At 35.1% G+C, this 19,288-nt stretch overlaps 1 protein-coding gene across 1 annotated transcript; it reads right to left on the reverse strand.

The window, feature by feature from the left end:
* Nucleotides 1-1,894: 1,894 nt before the first annotated feature.
* Nucleotides 1,895-4,824, reverse strand: Exo84 (exocyst complex component Exo84). Its single transcript, XM_073958538.1, has 6 exons — nucleotides 4,590-4,824; nucleotides 4,067-4,222; nucleotides 3,670-3,991; nucleotides 2,830-3,614; nucleotides 2,237-2,766; nucleotides 1,895-2,170 (listed from the first exon to the last, which is right to left on the reverse strand). The coding sequence occupies exons 1-6, from the start codon at nucleotides 4,639-4,641 to the stop codon at nucleotides 1,988-1,990; spliced, it is 2,028 nt and encodes a 675-aa protein (XP_073814639.1). The 5' UTR covers nucleotides 4,642-4,824; the 3' UTR covers nucleotides 1,895-1,987.
* Nucleotides 4,825-19,288: the final 14,464 nt, after the last annotated feature.

A 19,288-nucleotide genomic window follows, 5' to 3' on the forward strand; every position in this document is an offset into this window, starting at 1 on the left:
CCTTGAGGCTTAAGGAGATAAATCAGTGGCGTTGGTCAGAGCTTGGACATGCTAGTATTCTGAAACGGATAAACAGCCAGATTGGACTATGTGACAGAGGGGGTGATACTGACTATATTTCACCATTCCTGGACTTTCACAAAGTGAACGTGTTTATCCCTGACAGAAGTGCTTGGGAACAGGACAGACCACTGCCCGAGCGTCTACCCATTTTTACCGATGGTTCAAAAATGGAAGATGGTACGGGAGCTGGTGTGTACTGTGAAGAGTTGAATATTAGCCGCTCATATAAACTTAGCGACGACTGCAGTGTCTTTCAGGCCGAGGTTTTTGCTGTTTTAAAAGCTTTAGAGCTACTAGCAGAAATGACACACAATGCAGATATAACAGCAACCATTTACGTGGACAGCCAAGCTGCCTTGAAGGCGCTTGGATCTTGCACCATCAAATCTAGGATTGTTCAAAACTGCAGGTCTCTTCTTAAAACAAGCAATTTGAACGTCAATTTTTGTTGGGTACCAGGGCATTGTGATGTTGAGGGTAATGAGATAGCTGATGAATTGGCGAGGCGTGGCTCCCAATCCTCGGACCTACGGGTAGAGGACTGTGTAAAGCCACCGCTCTGCTACTTCCTCGGCAAACTCAGGCAGCTCTACGCAGAGAAAACCGTAAGAATTTGGCAAGACACACCTAGATGCAGGGTATCTAAGTCAATCTGGCCGGCAATCTCAGGGCGTAGAACTGCGTCCCTTCTTTCACTTTGCAAGTCAGAAATCAGAATCGTTACAGGGGTCATAACTGGCCATTGCCGAATAAGATCTATGACTTGTAAGTGGGATGACAACAACATTGAGTATTGTAGGTTATGCGAGGATGAGGAGGAGACTGAGACAATCGAGCACCTTCTGTGTAGGTGTCCTAGACTAATGGTCAAAAGACATAAACTTTTTGGTGCGCATGTGATTGAATCTCTCTCTTTCTTCTCCACCATTGACCCTACAGTCCTGTTAGTTTACTGCAAGAGCTTAAATTGGCTCTGGGGCAGATCAACATAGGCTCCGAGTAGTCTTATATATACTCCTTTTAAAATCAATCCTCTTCTAAATCTGGTAATTTCCTCTACAATCACTCATTCTTTTTATTCCCCTCTACAATCACTCATTCTTCTTCTTTTTCTTTTTATTTCTCTTTCTCTCGTCTCATCACTCTCCACCTCCCTCCTTTCCCGTTTTTCCAACATAATACACCATCTTCTCCCATACAGCACACTTCATCATCATCATGTATCACCATCTGCAGGCAAAAAAAAAAAAAGCACCACTCAGAACACACATCACAGCCATCTCTCTTGCACACCATCATCACCGTATGCACAAATCACCATATAACCAAAATATACATCACATCCATGTCATATACATCACAGTCATGTCTTTAGCATGCCATCACCACTGTATGCACAAATCACCATATACCCAGAATATACATCACAGCTCATGTCTTTTGTACACCACAATCACCGTATGCACAAATCACCATATATCCATCACCGTACATCATCATCTATAGTCACCTAACATCATACAGCATCACCCATAACAAACATCACACTTCTACTCCACATCATCACCATTTACTTGCACACATCACCATATAGCCGGATCCGCAATTATTTCATTCATAGACGACTTACAACCCCTTCAAATCATCACCATTTACAACACAATAGTCAGGATGATCACAATGGACCTTAAGGTCTCCGAGTGGAGTGGCTGCCGACACGGCAGCTGCGCATCCTAAACCTAACCTAACCTAACCTACCCTATTACATTTCTTTAAAAGGCGGAATTATTCATCTTAACAATTTATGCAAAATAAAATCAAATTACAAGAGTTTGTGGTTAATGTGGATATTTTATTTAGTCATCATCTTCAATACACATACAAATAAATTTTAGGCATAAACAATAAAAAACAATACATTTATTTAAAATACATCTGTTTGATATACACTTCGTTTTTTTGGAATTGGGGCCGACTGCTGATTTCGCATTATGTTAATATTTCTAAGTAGTTCAGGATTACTACCACTAATTCGTCGAAAAATTGAAATTGCAATCGGAAGAAGTTCGTCACATAAAAATTGTTTATTCTTTGCAACGAAATTTGGCTGTAAAAAATGAAGTGTTAAATAAATTTCCAAGCATAATTATACATGAGACAGATAGAGACTTACATCAACACTTAGATTGGGATCAGGTTTCAGGGAATGTTGTGCGACTATCAACTCTTTCAATAGCATCTGACACGACTTTGAGAGCGCTTCACTTTTAGACAAATATGCACAGTGGCTTGTCAATTGCAAATAGTGACGTGTAAAATTCAAAGTGGACTGAGTTAAGTTGATCCATGTATCACCAGTTGCATGTGACTGCATATCAATGCCAAGTGTTTCAAGTTCTGTTAACAAACGTTTCAGGTTCGACTTTGTTTGTAAGTTGAATGGCTGCCACGGATCATCTGTTCGTCTGACAGTCTCCAGAAGACGTAATCTTGAATCGTTGATTAAATCTTCGAGATCTGCTCGTAGAAGTCCTTCAAGGTGATATGACAAGTCTAAGCCAATTTCTGTAAGTTTCGCACACGGCTTGCGAACACCTTCAACACATTTGGCTATGGACTCTAAAGGACTTCCTTTAGTCAAATAGTGTTTCTTTAGCTGGCTGGCGAAATATTGCAGTTCTGCATTACACCATACCACCAAAGCTAAAATGTTCAACGAAGTATAAATGTATGTGTAACGTGGACATAAAGGAAATTATAACTTACCACTTACGCATGCCGGCTGAGATTCAAATGACATCAAAAAAGCGCAGGCTACTTGTGCCAAATCACAAAAGAATAGCTCTGATATTTCGGCGTTGTTTTTGCGAGCTTCCCTTTGTGCTGTTCGCAAAGCTGAGGAACAAACCCTTAATAGGGTACCGCATGCTTGCCGAGCTTTTCCCATGTTAACAAGAATTTGTAGACATCGTCGAGATGACCTTAAGGCGACTTCTAAATTGCGCGCATGACACTTTGATAGCTCTTGAAGCAGTACATCCGTCAACTGTCTCTCCAGATGTTTGACCTTTTCTTCAATTTCAACAGCTCCAACAAAGTTTTTATTTTTTTCAAGGAAATCTTGGCATCGTTTAATCAAAGATTCGGCCTCTTCGAAATGGCGCTGAGCTATAAAGGTCTGTATTTCGTCGGTGGCGGATTGTATCCATTCAGGTCCTACATTTTCCTCCTCTTTTCGCACAACTACCGATTCCGATTCTGTTGGACTTAAATCCGCAGATCGTTCGCTGTTCGTAGTTGGAGTAGTTGAGCCTTTCGCCTTTGGCGGATGTGGAGCCGGACCTTTTTTAGATTTCTTTTGTTGTTGGTCCCACCTAAATGCCACTTCAAACTGTTCAATCCATTCGATTTTTCCTGCAGGTGTTACGCTTTGATATATCTTAGAGCCATCTGGAGTTATTATATTTATTGCGTTTTTGACACCATTAAGGTCCTTTATGTTTATTACGGCTATTTTTTTGGGATCGTATTCGGCAATGAACTCCAAGCGTCTAGAAATATAACAATGACACAAGGGCACTACTAATTTGGAACAAAAGAACCTACTTATCATGTTTCACTTTGCAAACGATCAGGACATCGTTGAATAGAAAGAAAAATACTATCTGGATTGGACGATAGTCATTGCTGTCTAGTTCAGTTAGAGCACCTTCACATAGAAATGTTTTCCCTTCTAAATTACCATTAAAACCCTGAACCACTTCTTTTACTGCTCTGGTTGCGTGCATATTGCCTGCCATTTCTTGCGTTTGGGCATCTTTATCCTCTTCCTCTCCAGACTTTGTAACAGCTCCATCAGTCAATGAAGCCAATATATTGTGCTGCTCATTTAGTAGGAGAGATAATTGCGTCATTTCCGATTCGAGGTCTGCGTTAAATAAAAAATGAAGAAACCTTCATATACGCCCATTGTTAATCACCCATCGATATGCGTCACACTTACTAGATATTTCCTTGGCAGTCTCAATAAATTGCATGTAATTGGCATACACCGACTTCTTAAGTGTAGCGGATGTTTTGTCACTGTAAGCCTGTATTTCCTTCTTCTTTTTCTGTAGATCGGGTCCTCCCACACATTCCTTGACCAACTGCTTGGTATCTAATGGCAAAAAAAGTGGAAATAACATTGTAGTTACATAAAGCTTACGCACTACGCGAACAAAGGTTTCTTTAAAAATGTAAATTTTTCTTAAATAACCGGCCTTCGGTCGGGGATTTAAGACTTTCTCCTATGGACAGGAGCTAATTTCGGCCAGGGGATCAAAATATTTTTTAATTGCAAATTTTCACTAAGTAGCCGGCCTTTAAACAAGGGAATAATTTCAGAAACCCATAACTCTGGAAGTGGGCTTCCGACAAATGTGATCAGGATCTGATGATCTACCTGTGAAAAATATCATCATCCCGATCCGAGCTTAGTGCGTAAACTCATCTTATGCCTAATATTGTAATATTGTCGTACTTACAGCGCTCAACGCTAAAATTTGGATTATCAAACTCTTTTATTAGGTCACTCATTTTCTCCGATGATGATGATTCCTATGATTCCTTGAGTTGTTGTCCCGTAAAATTGTTTTGTTCGATTCATTGAAAAGAACCCATGAACTATGTCAGTCCATATTGTACTTCATTCTAGTTCACTGAACTATACTGAACTATGACCATTGAACAAATGACTCTCAATATACAGTGACTGTCACTGAAAATCAAAGACATAAATACAACCATGGTACAAATACACAGGTAGCCGCATCGGCAATTGTTGGTAACATAAGATGTCAAAATTTGACATCAATTCAATGCAATTGACACATTATGTTACCATCAGCTGGCTTGATAATGCTACCTGTATTATTGTACCATGAATACAACTAAGACATGACAAAATGCATGCAACAAAAAAATGTTTACGAAACTTTGTATAGAAACATTACCCTTAACAGGTTGCAGTTAATTCAAAATCGCAACCAAGGAGGAACATTTCATGTAATGGTATCAGAAACGAAATTTATGAATTCAAGGATCTATTCAAGAATAATTCTATGTGAATTGGATCGGTAAATTCGGTTAAATACGTAAAAATGTATAAAAGAAAAAAATGTTATATCACCATATCGTGATATAACATTATGTTAAATTCAAAAGACATTCACTGAAAAATGATAGCAAAAAAAGTCTTATCTTGTTGTATTTATGTCTTTGTGAAAATGATGCAACCTGAAATAAAAAATGTAAACGTTGATAACTTGGAAACAGGTTGAGATTTTTTAACAAAAAGTAATCATTTTAAAATTGAGCATTGAAAATGATGCACCACAATAATCGATTATTAATTTCCAAACTTTTCGTTTTTAGGCCATTTTAGGAATCAGAATGGTGGAGCAATTTGTTCCCTATCGTTTTCAATAGTTTTGTCCATGGTGGATGGAATAATCACCCTTATTACGGTTGGCGTTGTCGTATCCAAAATTGCAAACTGACGTGTCGTATTATGTATGTATTTGTACAAAAAAGCAAAAATTTAAACTTTTGAAGAATTCTTTTGGTAACAAAAATTAATAGAATTATTAGTAGATCATTTTTAAACTATTAATTCAGAGGAAAAACTAACCCTACAGTTTTTACAATCAAAATAAGTGTTTGGCGTAGACGTTTTTGTGGTCGTTGGCGTAGTCGTTGGGATATTTTTTGGTACCACGTAACATTTACGACAACGACATTTTTTTTTCTCATACAAAATTGAAAAATATACATACATATGTATGTATATTTTTTTAATTGTAAAACAATTGTTTGAAATCATCTCTTGAACAAAAACTAAGAAATTTGCATTGCATGAATCGTTATATGAGGACTCTAACAGATTTTCAGTAGAAAGTTTGTCATCTGATAAAAACACGAAATTTATTTTATGCAAATGAATAAAAGTAGTAAAGTTTGTATTTATTATAGTTATTTTCCGGTATATTTTAATAATCATTGCCAAAAATCTTTTGAAATTGATTTGTTTCTATTTTTATATGCTGTCGTTTACAAAATCGGTCACGACTCTTTCCTGGTATTTCAAAAAGAAATAAATATTATATTTAAAACGAGAAATCCGTTCTGGGATTATTTCTTTCGATTTTTTAAAGATACAACATGCTATAAAAGTAAAAAATTGTCGTTGTATATCATTTTCCATCACATAAAAAATATAACTTACGACTACGCCTACGACAACGTCTACGTCACTTGAACGTCTACGACTACGCCAAGCGTAATAACACTAATGCGTTTAACCTATGGATTTGACAGTTGAAATCGAGTGGATTTCGTAAATGTAAACCAAGCATATGTTTACATTTACGAAATCCACTCGATTTCAACTGTCAATTCCATTGCTCCAAGATCTATTTAATGGGTACTTTACACGGTATGTTTTTTACATATGAGTTGTCACTTCTCCCATACAAAATGTATATGCAAAGTGACAAATCATATGTAAAAAAACATATCGTGTAAAGTACCCATAACAGGTCACGTAAGTAGCACAAATACAACTCTGTTTTAGCCAAAAATTCTTCAATGTGTCAAAATGTTTGTTTACATTTTCATACAATTTATTCACAATAACAAAAAAAAAATGACAGATTGAAACCAATCAGCTCGTCGTTTTACGCCACCTTATTATTTCATCATGCATTGCTCAAAAGTCAAATGAAATCCACTCGATTTCAGATGAGTTTTCATTTGACGTATACGCAAAGGAGTTGACAGTTCAAATCGAGTGGATTTCGTAAATGTAAATGCCCTGCCCATGACATTAAAATCATTCTAGGCGATTTTAATGCCAAAATTGGAAAGGAGAATATCTTTGGCCCAACAGTCGGGAAATTCAGTCTCCACAGTGAAACATCTGACAATGGTATGAGGCTGATAGACTTTGCAGCTGCAAAAAACATGGTAGTTAGCAGTACCAGATTTAGTCATCTCGATATTCATAAGGGCACCTGGCTGTCTCCAGATCAAAGAACAAGTAATCAAATTGATCATGTTGTAATAGATGGAAGACATTCATCCAGCGTGTTGGATGTACGATCGTTCCGAGGCGCAAACATTGATTCGGACCACTACCTTGTTGCAGCAAAGGTACGTACCCGTCTAAACGTTGCAAATAAAGCACGAACAGACACAACGCGGAAGTTGGACATCTATAGGCTGCAAACACAACAGATAGCCACAGCATATTCCACTCAACTAGCCCAATTGCTTAACGCGAGCACTCCTTGTCCCGATAACATAACAACACAATGGCAACATATTGCTACTCCATGCAAACAGCCGCAAAATCCATACTTGGATTCCAGAGACCGACCTCCACAAAGGAATTCATGGTATGACCAGGAGTGTCGTGCTGCTACCGAAGAGAAAAATGCGGCATATAGAGCTACTTTACAATCAGTAGCAACGCGTAGCGCACGAGAGAGATATCGGGAGAAAAGAAGAGAAGAGAAACGTCTTTTCCGCAAGAAAAAGAGAGAAATGGAAAAGCGGGAGTGTGAAAAAATCGAGATGTACAGGAGCCAGAATGAAGTCCGAAAATTCTACCAAAGAGTGAAACATCAAACAGATGGCTTTGGTACAGGCACATCCTCCTGTAGAGACCAGCAATGTAATCTGGTAACAGATACAGATAGCGTGCTCAGGATATGGAAGGAACATTTCTCCAATCTGCTGGTATCCAATAGTAGCGAAGACGATGATACCACAGATCCAATCCCAGAAGATGGTATAGAATGTATACCGCCCGGCCAAGATGAGGTAAAAACAGCAATCAGCCGGCTGAAGAATAATAAAGCAGCAGGAGCCGATGGCTTACCAGCCGAGCTGTTTAAAACCGGAGGCGACGCGCTGACAAGGTGTATGCATCAGCTAGTTAGCACCATCTGAAAGGAAGAACGCGTACCCGACGATTGGAACCTGAGCATCCTATGTCCCGTCCACAAGAAAGGAGATAAGACTGTATGCTCAAACTATAGGGGCATAAGTCTTCTCCCTATTGCCTATAAGATAGTGTCAAGGATATTGTGCGAACGACTAAAGCCAATGGTCAACGAAATAATTGGACCATACCAGATATTTACCCTGCGGCAAATCCTAGAGGAGACCCAAGAGATGCAGATCGACACATTTCACCTTTTTGTCGATTATAAAGCAGCATTCGACAGTCCCCTCTGATCAAAGGTATTCCACGCAATGTCTGAATTTGGTATCCCCGCAAAGCTCATCCGGCTTTGTAAGATGACTTTAACTGATACTAGGTCCTCAGTTAAAATTGGAAAGAACCTTTCCGAAGAATTTTGTACCAAAAGAGGTTTCAGACAAGGAGACAGCCTTTCGTGTGATCTTTTCAAAATTTTGCTGGAAAAGGTAATACGAGATGCAAATGTCAAAAGAAATTGCACAATTTACACCAATAGCCACATGTTACTTGCTTATGCTGATGACATAGACATCATGGGACGATCAGTAAAGGAAGTAACTGATACCTTTAGGAAGGTCGAAGCAGAATCTGCGAAAGTGGGTCTGGCGGTAAACGGCAAAAAGACCAAATTGATGGTGTCGACGCGCAAAGCCTCCATAGAGCTCGGACCAACTGTGGAAGTTGGTACCTACAATTTTGAGGTAGTTAAAGACTTCGTCTACCTCGGCACTGCCATAAACACAACAAACAACATCAGTTGTGAAATAAGAAGAATTGTATTGGCCAACAGATGTTACTATGGTCTAAGTAAGCAATTTAAAAACAAAGCCACATCTCGTCAAACAAAAATAACACTATAGAAAACGCTGATACTACCCGTGCTAATGTATGGCTCCGAAGCATGGGTACTTGCGCAAGCAGATAAGGCAGTGCTTGGGGTGTTTGAGAGTAAAATTCGTCGAAAGATCTACGGGCCGATTTGCGTTGACGGTGAATATCGACGTCGTATGAACCACGAGCTATATAAGCTATACAAAGACATGAATATAGTTAAACGTATCGAGATGCAACGATTGCGTTGGCTAGGCCATATTATGAGAATGAGCGATGATGAACCCGCTAAAAAGGCGTATGAATACATGCCACATGGCGGTGCACGCAGAATCGGCAGGCCTAAGCTTCGATGGAGCATACAAGTGGATGAAGAAATGAAAAGGCACGGTATTCCAAAAAGTCAAGCGAAAAACAAACAGGACCATGTTTGTTTTTATAAAAACAAAAATTTCAACACCCTTTGTTGTCATTCAAGTCCAAACAATTATACTCCATACGGAGGGTTTTGATAGCGACAATTCATTTATTTAAACGCAAATGTGTGCTGGCTTCTTCCACAATAATAAATCGATTTTACGCCAGATATACTGATTTTCATATGAACTAAAGCTGAAAACACATCCAATGTTTGAGTAAAGTTTTGTGTCGTTCGTCCTTAGTGTATCTGTTCCAGCGAGTTTGACACTGTTTTACTAAATAGTTAGATTGTATGTAATTAATAGTTTGAAAGTGAAAATCAGTAGTGCGATTCCGTAACTCCTTAACGACAGAATTAACGATGAATGTCGGTAGTTAACGATAATTTTCGGTAAGTGCTATTCTGTATACCAATTTTAACAATTTTTGTCGGTAAATTTTGTCGTTAATTACCGAAAATTATTGTTAAGTTAACAACCAAAAAAAAGTTGTTGTTAAGTCTTAACGACAGTACATTATTGCAATATTTTGTTGATTTCTTTAAAAAACGGCGTTTTTATATGAGCATATGTTATGTTATTGAGGAGTGTACACAAGGTAAATTCTGCCTTATTGAGAAAAATCTTCTTAAAGCGTTTACATAAGGGTTAACTATGTATGATAACATGGGTCAGCTTCGCCACTGTTGTGCTTTCACCAGTGCCGATTTTATTGAAACTGCATAAAGATCATAAAAGTTCTCTTTGATCTTCGATTCTTCATGTAGCATCTATTAAATCGGCGCTGGCGAAGGCGCAACAGTGGCGAAGCTGCCCCATGCTATCCTACATATGAAGACTACGCTAACCTTTGTTTTACTTACTAAAGAGGAAAAACGTTAGCTAATGCTTCAAAGGAACTCAAGTGTGGTACTGCTATGTAAGACCAATACCAATGTCCGTAACACTATCTTTCAAGGAGGCTTTCGTTGGCTTTAATTTAGCATTGAGGCCAACACGTGAATAGTATTACTATAACCTACTTTGTTCTGTGATAATCTTATAGATTTTAACTCAGCATCACTAACAATCAGAATGCTAAAAATGGCGTATAAGCATGGATTTTCGAACTTTTCATACTCTCCGCTATGAGAAATTTCATTTAATGTGGGCATGAATTGAATATGTGAATATATAAACTCAAATGACGGTAACGTGGATCCACGATCACTGAAGGGGGTTAAGTCATGTCAAATATCAACGCTGAATTTCCATACAGTGCGCCACAACCCAAAATATGATCCCAACTTTTAATTAAAAAAATACAACTGCGCTTTTAAAAAAGATTAATGATGGTTTTATCACTTTTATTACTTTTAAATCACACACACAATAAAAACATCTTAAGAAATCCTTCTTTACTGGCATCCGTATTCATCCAAAAGACACACATTTGAGCCAATTTCCTTCAAAAATATGAATTGTTTCATTCTTAAACCCTTTATGTTTTGTACTCGCGACGAAATAATGTTTTCAGCTTCAAAATATATTTTAATTAATATTAAAATATAATATTTGACATTTCCTTCCTATCGATTTTCGTCGGTATGAGTTAACGATTTCTACAATCTTTAACATAAAGTTACAGAATAGCACATTCGTTAACTCAACCGAACATTTTCGTTAACTACCGATGTCGGTTCGTTAAAAAAAGTTACAGAATCGCACTACAGGGAATTTTATTAACTTACCCGGCTTACCCACTTCAGTAGCCACAGCACTCCATGCTTTTTCTTTTCCAATTTTGTTTCGGTAAAAATGACTGCCTTTATTGTAGATGCATTCATGGAGTTGAATGCTGTTAATTAATTCCTCCTCAAACATTTTTATTTTATAATTTTTTATATGAAATGAAAAGCAAATAAAAAAGAATAACATAAAATAGCGCCCAAACAGTGTCAATAGGTGTGTCTTTTTAAGTGATAATTTGTAATAATTATTACGAAATGTTACTAAATGATGTCTTTTTACACAAAAGTTCAGTAAAAGAGAGCGAAGTGAGGGAACAATTTTGAGAGTTGTTTGCTAAAAGTTGCTAAAAGAATTTTTCCCAGCAACATTTAGCAAGTTCGATCAGCTGTTTTTTAATCATCTGCTAATGGTCAGCTGTTCAATGTTTATCTGGTTTTTTTGGAAAAATACTATAAATATTACTATTACTATTATTTTACTACTATTATTGGTTATTTGATTAATATATTAATTATTTTTTATTTATTTTGCTTAAAATTGAAGAACTTTTTCATTGCTTTTATACATTGGCGCCAATGTTCTTGTTTTGGTAATCAACTGTTACCTTGCTAAAGTTTACTAAATGCTGTCTTTTTACTTTTTTCTCAACTTTCGTATCAAAGAGTAAAATCTCTCTTACTCTCTGAAAACAAGTTACTGAATAATTATTACTGAAAAAGTAAAAAGACACAACCATGGTACAATAATACAGGTAGCATTATCATGCCAGCTGATGGTAACATAATGTGTCAACTGCATTGAATTGATGTCAAATTTTGACACCTTATGTTACCAACAATTGCCGATGCGGCTACCTGTGTATTTGTACCATGGACACAACTAATGTGTTTGTTTGACATGTAAACAAAGAAATGTCAAAAACGCCGGCATCAAAACGTCAAATTCAAACATTTGTCTTTGATGCCCAAAAAAAGGAAAATTGAAACATGGGAGCACTCTGTCTTTTATTCTTCTACCAGAAACGGCACAAAACTTTACTCAAACGTTGGATGTGTTTTCAGCTTAAGAATGTTACACCGCATAATGCCCGCAAAAATACGACAATACTTGAAAAAACCCGCACCAAAAAAAGGATTGGAGTGAATTGCCCAATTTCTTCCCTCTATCAGGGCAGTGTCATTAAAGACTAGTTTAATATGGGCAAGCCTGACTGATACAGGACTTTCCATATATCGTTAAATTGTTTGTACGTAATCTGGACATAACCGTTAATGTTTTTCATAGTAATAACTTCAAAAAGTAGAAATTTCTAGCCAAATTGCCTACAAAGGGATATGGTAGAACAAAATAAGGTAACAGCAATATCCAGCTTATTGAAATGGGCTGCAATGTTAGTTTCAAATTTCATACGACATTTTATATTTTGGATATATATTAGATATATTAGGGACATATATTTTCTGAGGAAAAAAATATATCATTCAGAAAAAAACTATTTTCCATAAAGACTTCTTCATATCAATGATATGTAACCTCTTCCATGTCCGAACGACGTGCCGCACACTAGGTGTGTTTTTTTACGTGATAATTTGTAATAATTATTACTAAATGTTTCTAAATGCTGTCTTTTTACATAAAAGTTCAGTAAAAGAGAGCGAAGTGAGAGAACAAGTTTGATAGTTGAGTGCTGAGAAATTGCTAAAAGTTGCTGAAAGAATTTTTCCCCGCAACATTTAGTAAGTTCAATCAGCTGTTTTTTAATCATCTGCTAATGGTCAGCTGCTCAATGTTTATTATATTTTTGTGGAAAAATACTATAATTATTACGATTCAGCTATATTTATTGATTGTTTTATTATTAATATATTCATTATTTTTGTATTTATTTTGCTTAAAATTTAAGAACTTTTTCATTCCTTTGGAGTTAGTTTTTCTCTCATGCATTGGCGCCAATGTTTTTGTTTTGGTTATCAACTGTTATCTTGCTAAAGTTTACTAGATGCTGTCTTTTTACTTTTTTCTCTATTTTCGTATCAAAGAGTAAAATCTCTCTTACTCTCTGAAAAGAAGTTACTGAATAATTATTACTGAAAAAGTAAAAAGACACAGCTACTATAACACCGCTTATAGCGGCGGTACAGCATTTGTTAATGTGCGCGGTATTTTGATAAATTTAAAAAAAAATAAAGCCCTAAAAACGTGTGCTTTTTGATTTCAAAAACAAAAGTTTGAAACAGCTTCTCCTTATTCAATGAATTTTTAGCGACCCCAAACCTATTTGCAAGAATTCTACTTTTTGCGAGAAATTATGCATTTAGTGGAATGATATGGAAACATTTAAACTGAAAATCGAACGAGTTTTTATTCATATTTTCCAAAATATTCAATCAAATGTGAAAAATATTAGTTTTTTTTTAAATTCAAATAACACTGTGGCACAAAATGGAGGTGAAAATCGGGGGAAGAGATAATTTCTTTTGGGGATGAAAGCCCTTGGTGAGTATATAAAGAATCCCAAATGACAGATCCGCCGTGAGTCGAACTTACGAATTATGGCGTGATGAAGTTTCTGCTGAAGACCCTGTAAGGAATCTGACATTAGCGTTATAGGTATCTTTGTTAACTCTGGTTTTAGCTTATTTATGAGACGACATGTCTTCAGTCAAATCAAATGACCAAGATTTTGAAAGTTCATGTTATACCCTAGACAGACGGCAGCGTTAATTTGCATTAACTGCCTTAATTCAAATTTATTCGTGCATTACACTTCCGTTACACATGCCAGTAAATTGGTGCCAATTGAGTACATGTATTATACTCGAAAATGCCGAAAAAGTGTTCGACTGGCATGCAGTTTTCTGGTGTGTTTACACATGCCAGCGCAAGTTCAATTCCAAAATTATTTTAAGCCGCATATAACACACAAAATTGCATTATATTTCAGATTTAAAACACAATTCACAACATATTTTACTATTTTTATTTTATTTCGTTTTAAAAAGATTGTTTTCAGTCATAAACATAATGAATCTGGTATTGCCGCCTTTTCAATATTGTATAATCCCAGAGGGGAAATTATTTATCAACCTATATTTTCTTGAAAAACATCAAAATTATGATTTTATTTACCACCAATATATTGCAGCTACCGAGATGTATTATTTGTGTTTCATAACCTTTTTGAAAATGTGCATTAAATCTTTGCATTCTTAAAAGAAACAAAAATGTACATGAATTAAAAAATAATCTCGGCAACTCTTTTTTCATTTTCGACATATCATTGGCAGCCAGCTCAAAATTTTGCTGGCATGAAAAATCTAGTGCCAGTGGAGTCGACAATTCAAAAAATGTAATTGTTGTAGTAAAATATTGTGTATGTATTGGTTTTTTCGAACTGTCACTGGCATGTGTAAAGGTTGGGTTATCCACATTCTTAATGCATAAAATCCAAGGAAAATTAAACTGAATTTAGCAATTTCAATATGGCAATGCTGTTGAAAATCAATTGTCTTTTGTCAAATTTCCATGTTTAAGAAAATAAAAAGGGAAAGCAAATCATCAATTTTCGCGTTTCTTCAAAATAAGTATTGGTCTTTCGCGAGTAGAATAGCAGTTAATCGTTTTACACGCCTTCTAACAAATCTCTTTTTCAAATTTTTATTTTCACAAAAAATTTCATTACCCACCATACCAATTCTATAGAAAATTATATATTCCTCAAATGTTTTTTAAAGTTTTGCAATATTTTTATAATATTAAAAAGACTCAAAAATATCGCGAATAAATTAAATTTATTTTTGCTTCATCGTGGTGAAAAGATCAAAGGTAGAAAGTGTATTTGTTTCGCATATTTTGGCGAACGTTTGTAAAGCTTTATGAAATGGTCTGCTGGGTACAAACAAACAACACAAACAGCTGTTTCATAAATGCAGATACTATCGTCTCTCAGGGTGAAAAATTAATTCAAATTAGGACATTTTTAATGCAAATTAACTCTGCCGTCTGTCTAGGGTATTAGCGAACATTTCTCATTTAGCAAAGACGTAAACCTCATGGTTTAATAAGAAAGGTTAGCCAAAGCTTTATGTCAATTTAAATTTTTTCATTCGAGTATGCCTAAAACTTCAAAACAATATAAGCAAACTGTGTATGTGTGTGTGGTGTTTGAATAATATGCCAAACAATTTTAAAAACAATCGAATTCAATAATTTTTAAAATTGCTTTTAAACCATTTGTATGGAAGGAATTGGTGAGATTTGCATTGAAACAATCAGTTTATCATATTCACAATTCGATTATGTGGAGAAAACTTAACTCTTCATTCATTTTTCGCGTTTTTTATAAAATGCTCAAAAATGCATTGTAAACAAACCCACTTGTTGCTTTTACTTTGAAGTTTTAGGAATTCAAGAAAAACAAGGGTTCTATAGATTTTTTCATTTAAATCTACCTCTTTACTTATACCATGGTAAACCTTATTTTAGACTTATATTACTGATGAAATAATGTTCATTTCTATATTTTAATTAAAATGACTTAAGACTTCTAGGCCAATGTCCCTTGTTTTTTTTTTTTTTTTTGACAATATATCAGAGTTGATGTATGTTAAAAACAATGGTTATATTAATAATCGCATATATTTTAGGGTGTATCATTTATCAAATAACTCACAACTACAGTGAATGTTATGTAATTCAGTTATATCACTTCGGTAAGACCAAAAGAAAGAGTATATAATCGGAAAACCTTAGGAATATCTTAACATTTAATTTTGTTGTTTACCTGGAATGTTGAGGACCTTTCCTTTGTTTGCTACTTCACAAAAGTTCAAAATCACGGCTTCAATTTTCCACTTCAATTATATTGAGCAATTTATGGAAGAAAAATGGGATTAGTGGAGAATTGATCTATGCAGAGGGAACGTTCGGATATCATGGCGTTATCCAGTGGTATTTTTTATATTTACTGGTATATTTGGGAGTTATATAAATAAAGGAAAAAAAAAAACGCTGAGACACGTGTCTTCTTTTTTGTCTTTTATCACGCTGCCTTGTCAGAATATGGTCAATTTCGGAAATCCAACCGTTGTTATTGTCATAAAAAAACCGATTGTAGTTATTTCCCTAAGTATATTTTGATGTCCAATCGTAGATCTTATCGCAAAGAATTTCTGAAGGCTGATAGTGGTTTTCTTGATAGAGAACTAATGCTGAGCAATAGTGAGTCTATCAATAATGAAATTCTAGCACCCAATCGCGGAACAATCGTCGGACTTCTCTTATAGAAATTCTGGTTTCATATCTTGGATCTTCTTATAAGTTGATCAGGAAAACTCTGGCAACCAGTCTTGAATTCTTTCAAAATGAAATTCTACCGCCAATCCAAGGTCTATACATGTATACATTCTTTCAGCAATAATCCATAAACACAATTTTTCCAAATCTACACGATAATTCTCGAACAGATCAACCGATTCGGTCCAAAAGTTGGCCTTCGTGATATTTTGTCCAAATTTTGATCAACTTCGAATATGGACAATATCGATCCACTCTTTCGATATCCTTCCACAGAGTATTTCTTCCTTTATGCTAATGATTTAGTTATAAGTAAAAATATGAAATTAATAAATTAATATACAAAAATACCTCTCGGGAAACGCTTTGCTTTTTTGCAACAAGCGTTCTCGGGTCCCCTATTATTACAGTACAAGTTTTTTAAAGGGCAAGTCCAAACTTCCAGAGAAAATGGCCCGAAAGCTGTAAAGAACACCTACGGCAATCATGCGTAGTGGTTGGTGCGCACGACAACTTTCGAACCGGACACTGCGCAAACCCAAACTTTGTTTATCGCGATTTTACTGCGAGCCTTATATAAAATTCGAAGATGGTGATTTTCAGTCTACTCCTTCTGGTATTTTCCCTCAAATGTCAAGAATTTCAATTTCAAGCTAAAGCGGTAAGTGCGGTTTTTTTAATGGAGCAACAGATTTGGACCAAATTTTGGATTTAGTAATATTTTGTCCACACATAGTTTAAACTCGAAAATGAACCACATTGGTAAAGAACTGAAATGACTGGTGGGCGCAATATCTTTTAAAAGAAATGACCCCCAAAATAATATCTACTTCCAAAATAAACTATGTTGGTCAGGTCCATTTCTTCAGGTACCTTCTCCGCAACACTTGTGATCAATGATAAAATCCATATTTTGTTGGCAAGTTCATACGTCCGCAAATGGCTACACAATTCTGAAAATCTCCTAATACATAGCTTTGGGTTAAGGGATTTTGGTTGTGTAGCCGTTGTTCGGGCTGTCCATAAATAAAAGTTTCAGTTCACACAGGCTCAGGTTATATACCTGTCCGCAAAGCCGGCTGATACTTGTTGAGATTTTGACGAAGAAGAATCTATTTCCAACCAGTTTTTGTTTTTTTTTTTAATTTCGATTGTCGTCACAAAGTCCTTTGTCGAAGAAGGAAAAAGGAACATTTCTAGAAAAGTGTATCCATTGAAAGTACTTCCCAAAATACAATTCAATGTGTAATCGACAGAAAAATCCCTGAAGATAAAATTCAATGTAATTTCGAAATATTGGAAATAATATGCAATAAATAAAATATAAACTTTAACCTCAATAATATTGATTTTACTATCATTCGAATGGTCGAACACAGCATAAAAATACGACAGAAAAATCCTTTTTTTTTTTTGTACAATAGTCATTTACTAATTTGTAGCAAGAGACCAGTTTCAAATAATCTCAACGGGCGACACTGCAGTGGAACAGAATTATATCATAAAAAAATGGTTGATATTGTTTTTTTTTGGTTTGCAAATTTCAAACATAATAAAGAATTTGTAATTGTTATGATGTTCAAAATAGTTCATTACAAAAACGTGTTTGAAATTTAAAACCACAAACATTAATTTTTAATTTTTATTGTTGAATTGCTCTTATCAAAAATTTCAAAAACAAAAGATAGCAAGAATGTTTTTTCTAGACGTTGTTTATAAGCCAAAGTATTGGGCGCAATATGTAACAAACGTTCAGTAAATACAAATAAACCTCTTGTTCTGAACTAAGTAACACTTGCAGTCAGCCTAAAATTACGAATAAACGCTTAAACAACACCTTAAACTTAACAACAACTATGCGGACAATTGCTCGAAAAGCCTAACGTGTTCATTAGTCTTTATACTTTCAAATATGTTGGACAATAAGTATACCAATGTAGCTAAATAATTCTCTGTAATACTTCCTCAAAATACTTTGCATATTTCTTGAAAAATTTCAAACATTTTAAAATTGTATTCAAAAATTTAAAAAAATGTGTAGCATAAGTTAATATCCTATGGGATCGAAAATCTATTCGGGGGGGTTCACAGTGTAATTTATAGACATTTCCTTGTTTTGTTTACATACATATATCGATGACACTAACATTACAAACAAAAACAAATGTGGTTGTCGTTGAGTTGTATTTGTTGTAGTATTTACTTTACCTTCTTTATTCTACCATGCTTGTACATGTATACATATACATACATTAGCATTTTTGTCAAATTCACATTGACAATGAATGTACTTCAAATTCAAAAAAATGTGAACAGATGTTAGCATGAAACTACCTTTATTGTAAAGTCCCCTATTCCGTAACTTTTTAACAACTAAACTCATTGTTTATTTTACAACAATTTCATTTGTTTGCTTTGTAGTTGGTACAAAAACAAAAGATACATAAAGCTAATTTTTCAAGCTTCTACGTTCAAAAACAACGATCCTATTCAAGAAATGGCATTTCGGAAAATGGGATAATATTGCAGATTTTGTTTTAATGGAGGATCTCAAAACTAAGCATTTCAGCGGTTTTGGTTTCACTACTTATTGCCCTTCGTATATGATCGATAAGATTAATATTCCGTAAAACAGTTTTTAATTTTATAACGTTTTTTGATTCTCCTGTAAAGATTTGGTTTTGTGGGTTACGTCTTCGGGCATTTATGGTGACGATATATTACTAAATGTTACTGAACAATTTTCCTCAGTAATGTTTAGCAACTTTTTTAATTAAACATTTGTCAAAACTTGAGAAAAAGAACGACAATCTGTAATATTTTGTAATAACTATTACAAATTATAGAGTACAAGTTCACGTATTAGTTAAATCGTTTACATTTTTTATTTTATTCGTGTATCTAACTTACATATGTATGTACA

The sequence above is a fragment of the Musca autumnalis genome, unplaced genomic scaffold (genome assembly GCF_047663935.1).
Source record: "Musca autumnalis isolate F117 unplaced genomic scaffold, ASM4766393v1 scaffold_1, whole genome shotgun sequence".
Taxonomy (NCBI): domain Eukaryota; kingdom Metazoa; phylum Arthropoda; class Insecta; order Diptera; family Muscidae; genus Musca; species Musca autumnalis.

Excerpts from the sequence above, each read along its gene's own strand:
- Exo84 (XM_073958538.1), bottom strand. The coding sequence starts at position 4,641 with ATGAGTGACCTAATAAAAGAGTTTGATAATCCAAATTTTAGCGTTGAG. Across the intron at positions 3,992-4,066 it reads GACTGCCAAGGAAATATCTA|ACCTCGAATCGGAAATGACG; the intron begins GTAAGTGTGACG and ends TATTTAACGCAG. Across the intron at positions 2,171-2,236 it reads ATCCCAATCTAAGTGTTGAT|CCAAATTTCGTTGCAAAGAA; the intron begins GTAAGTCTCTAT and ends CATTTTTTACAG.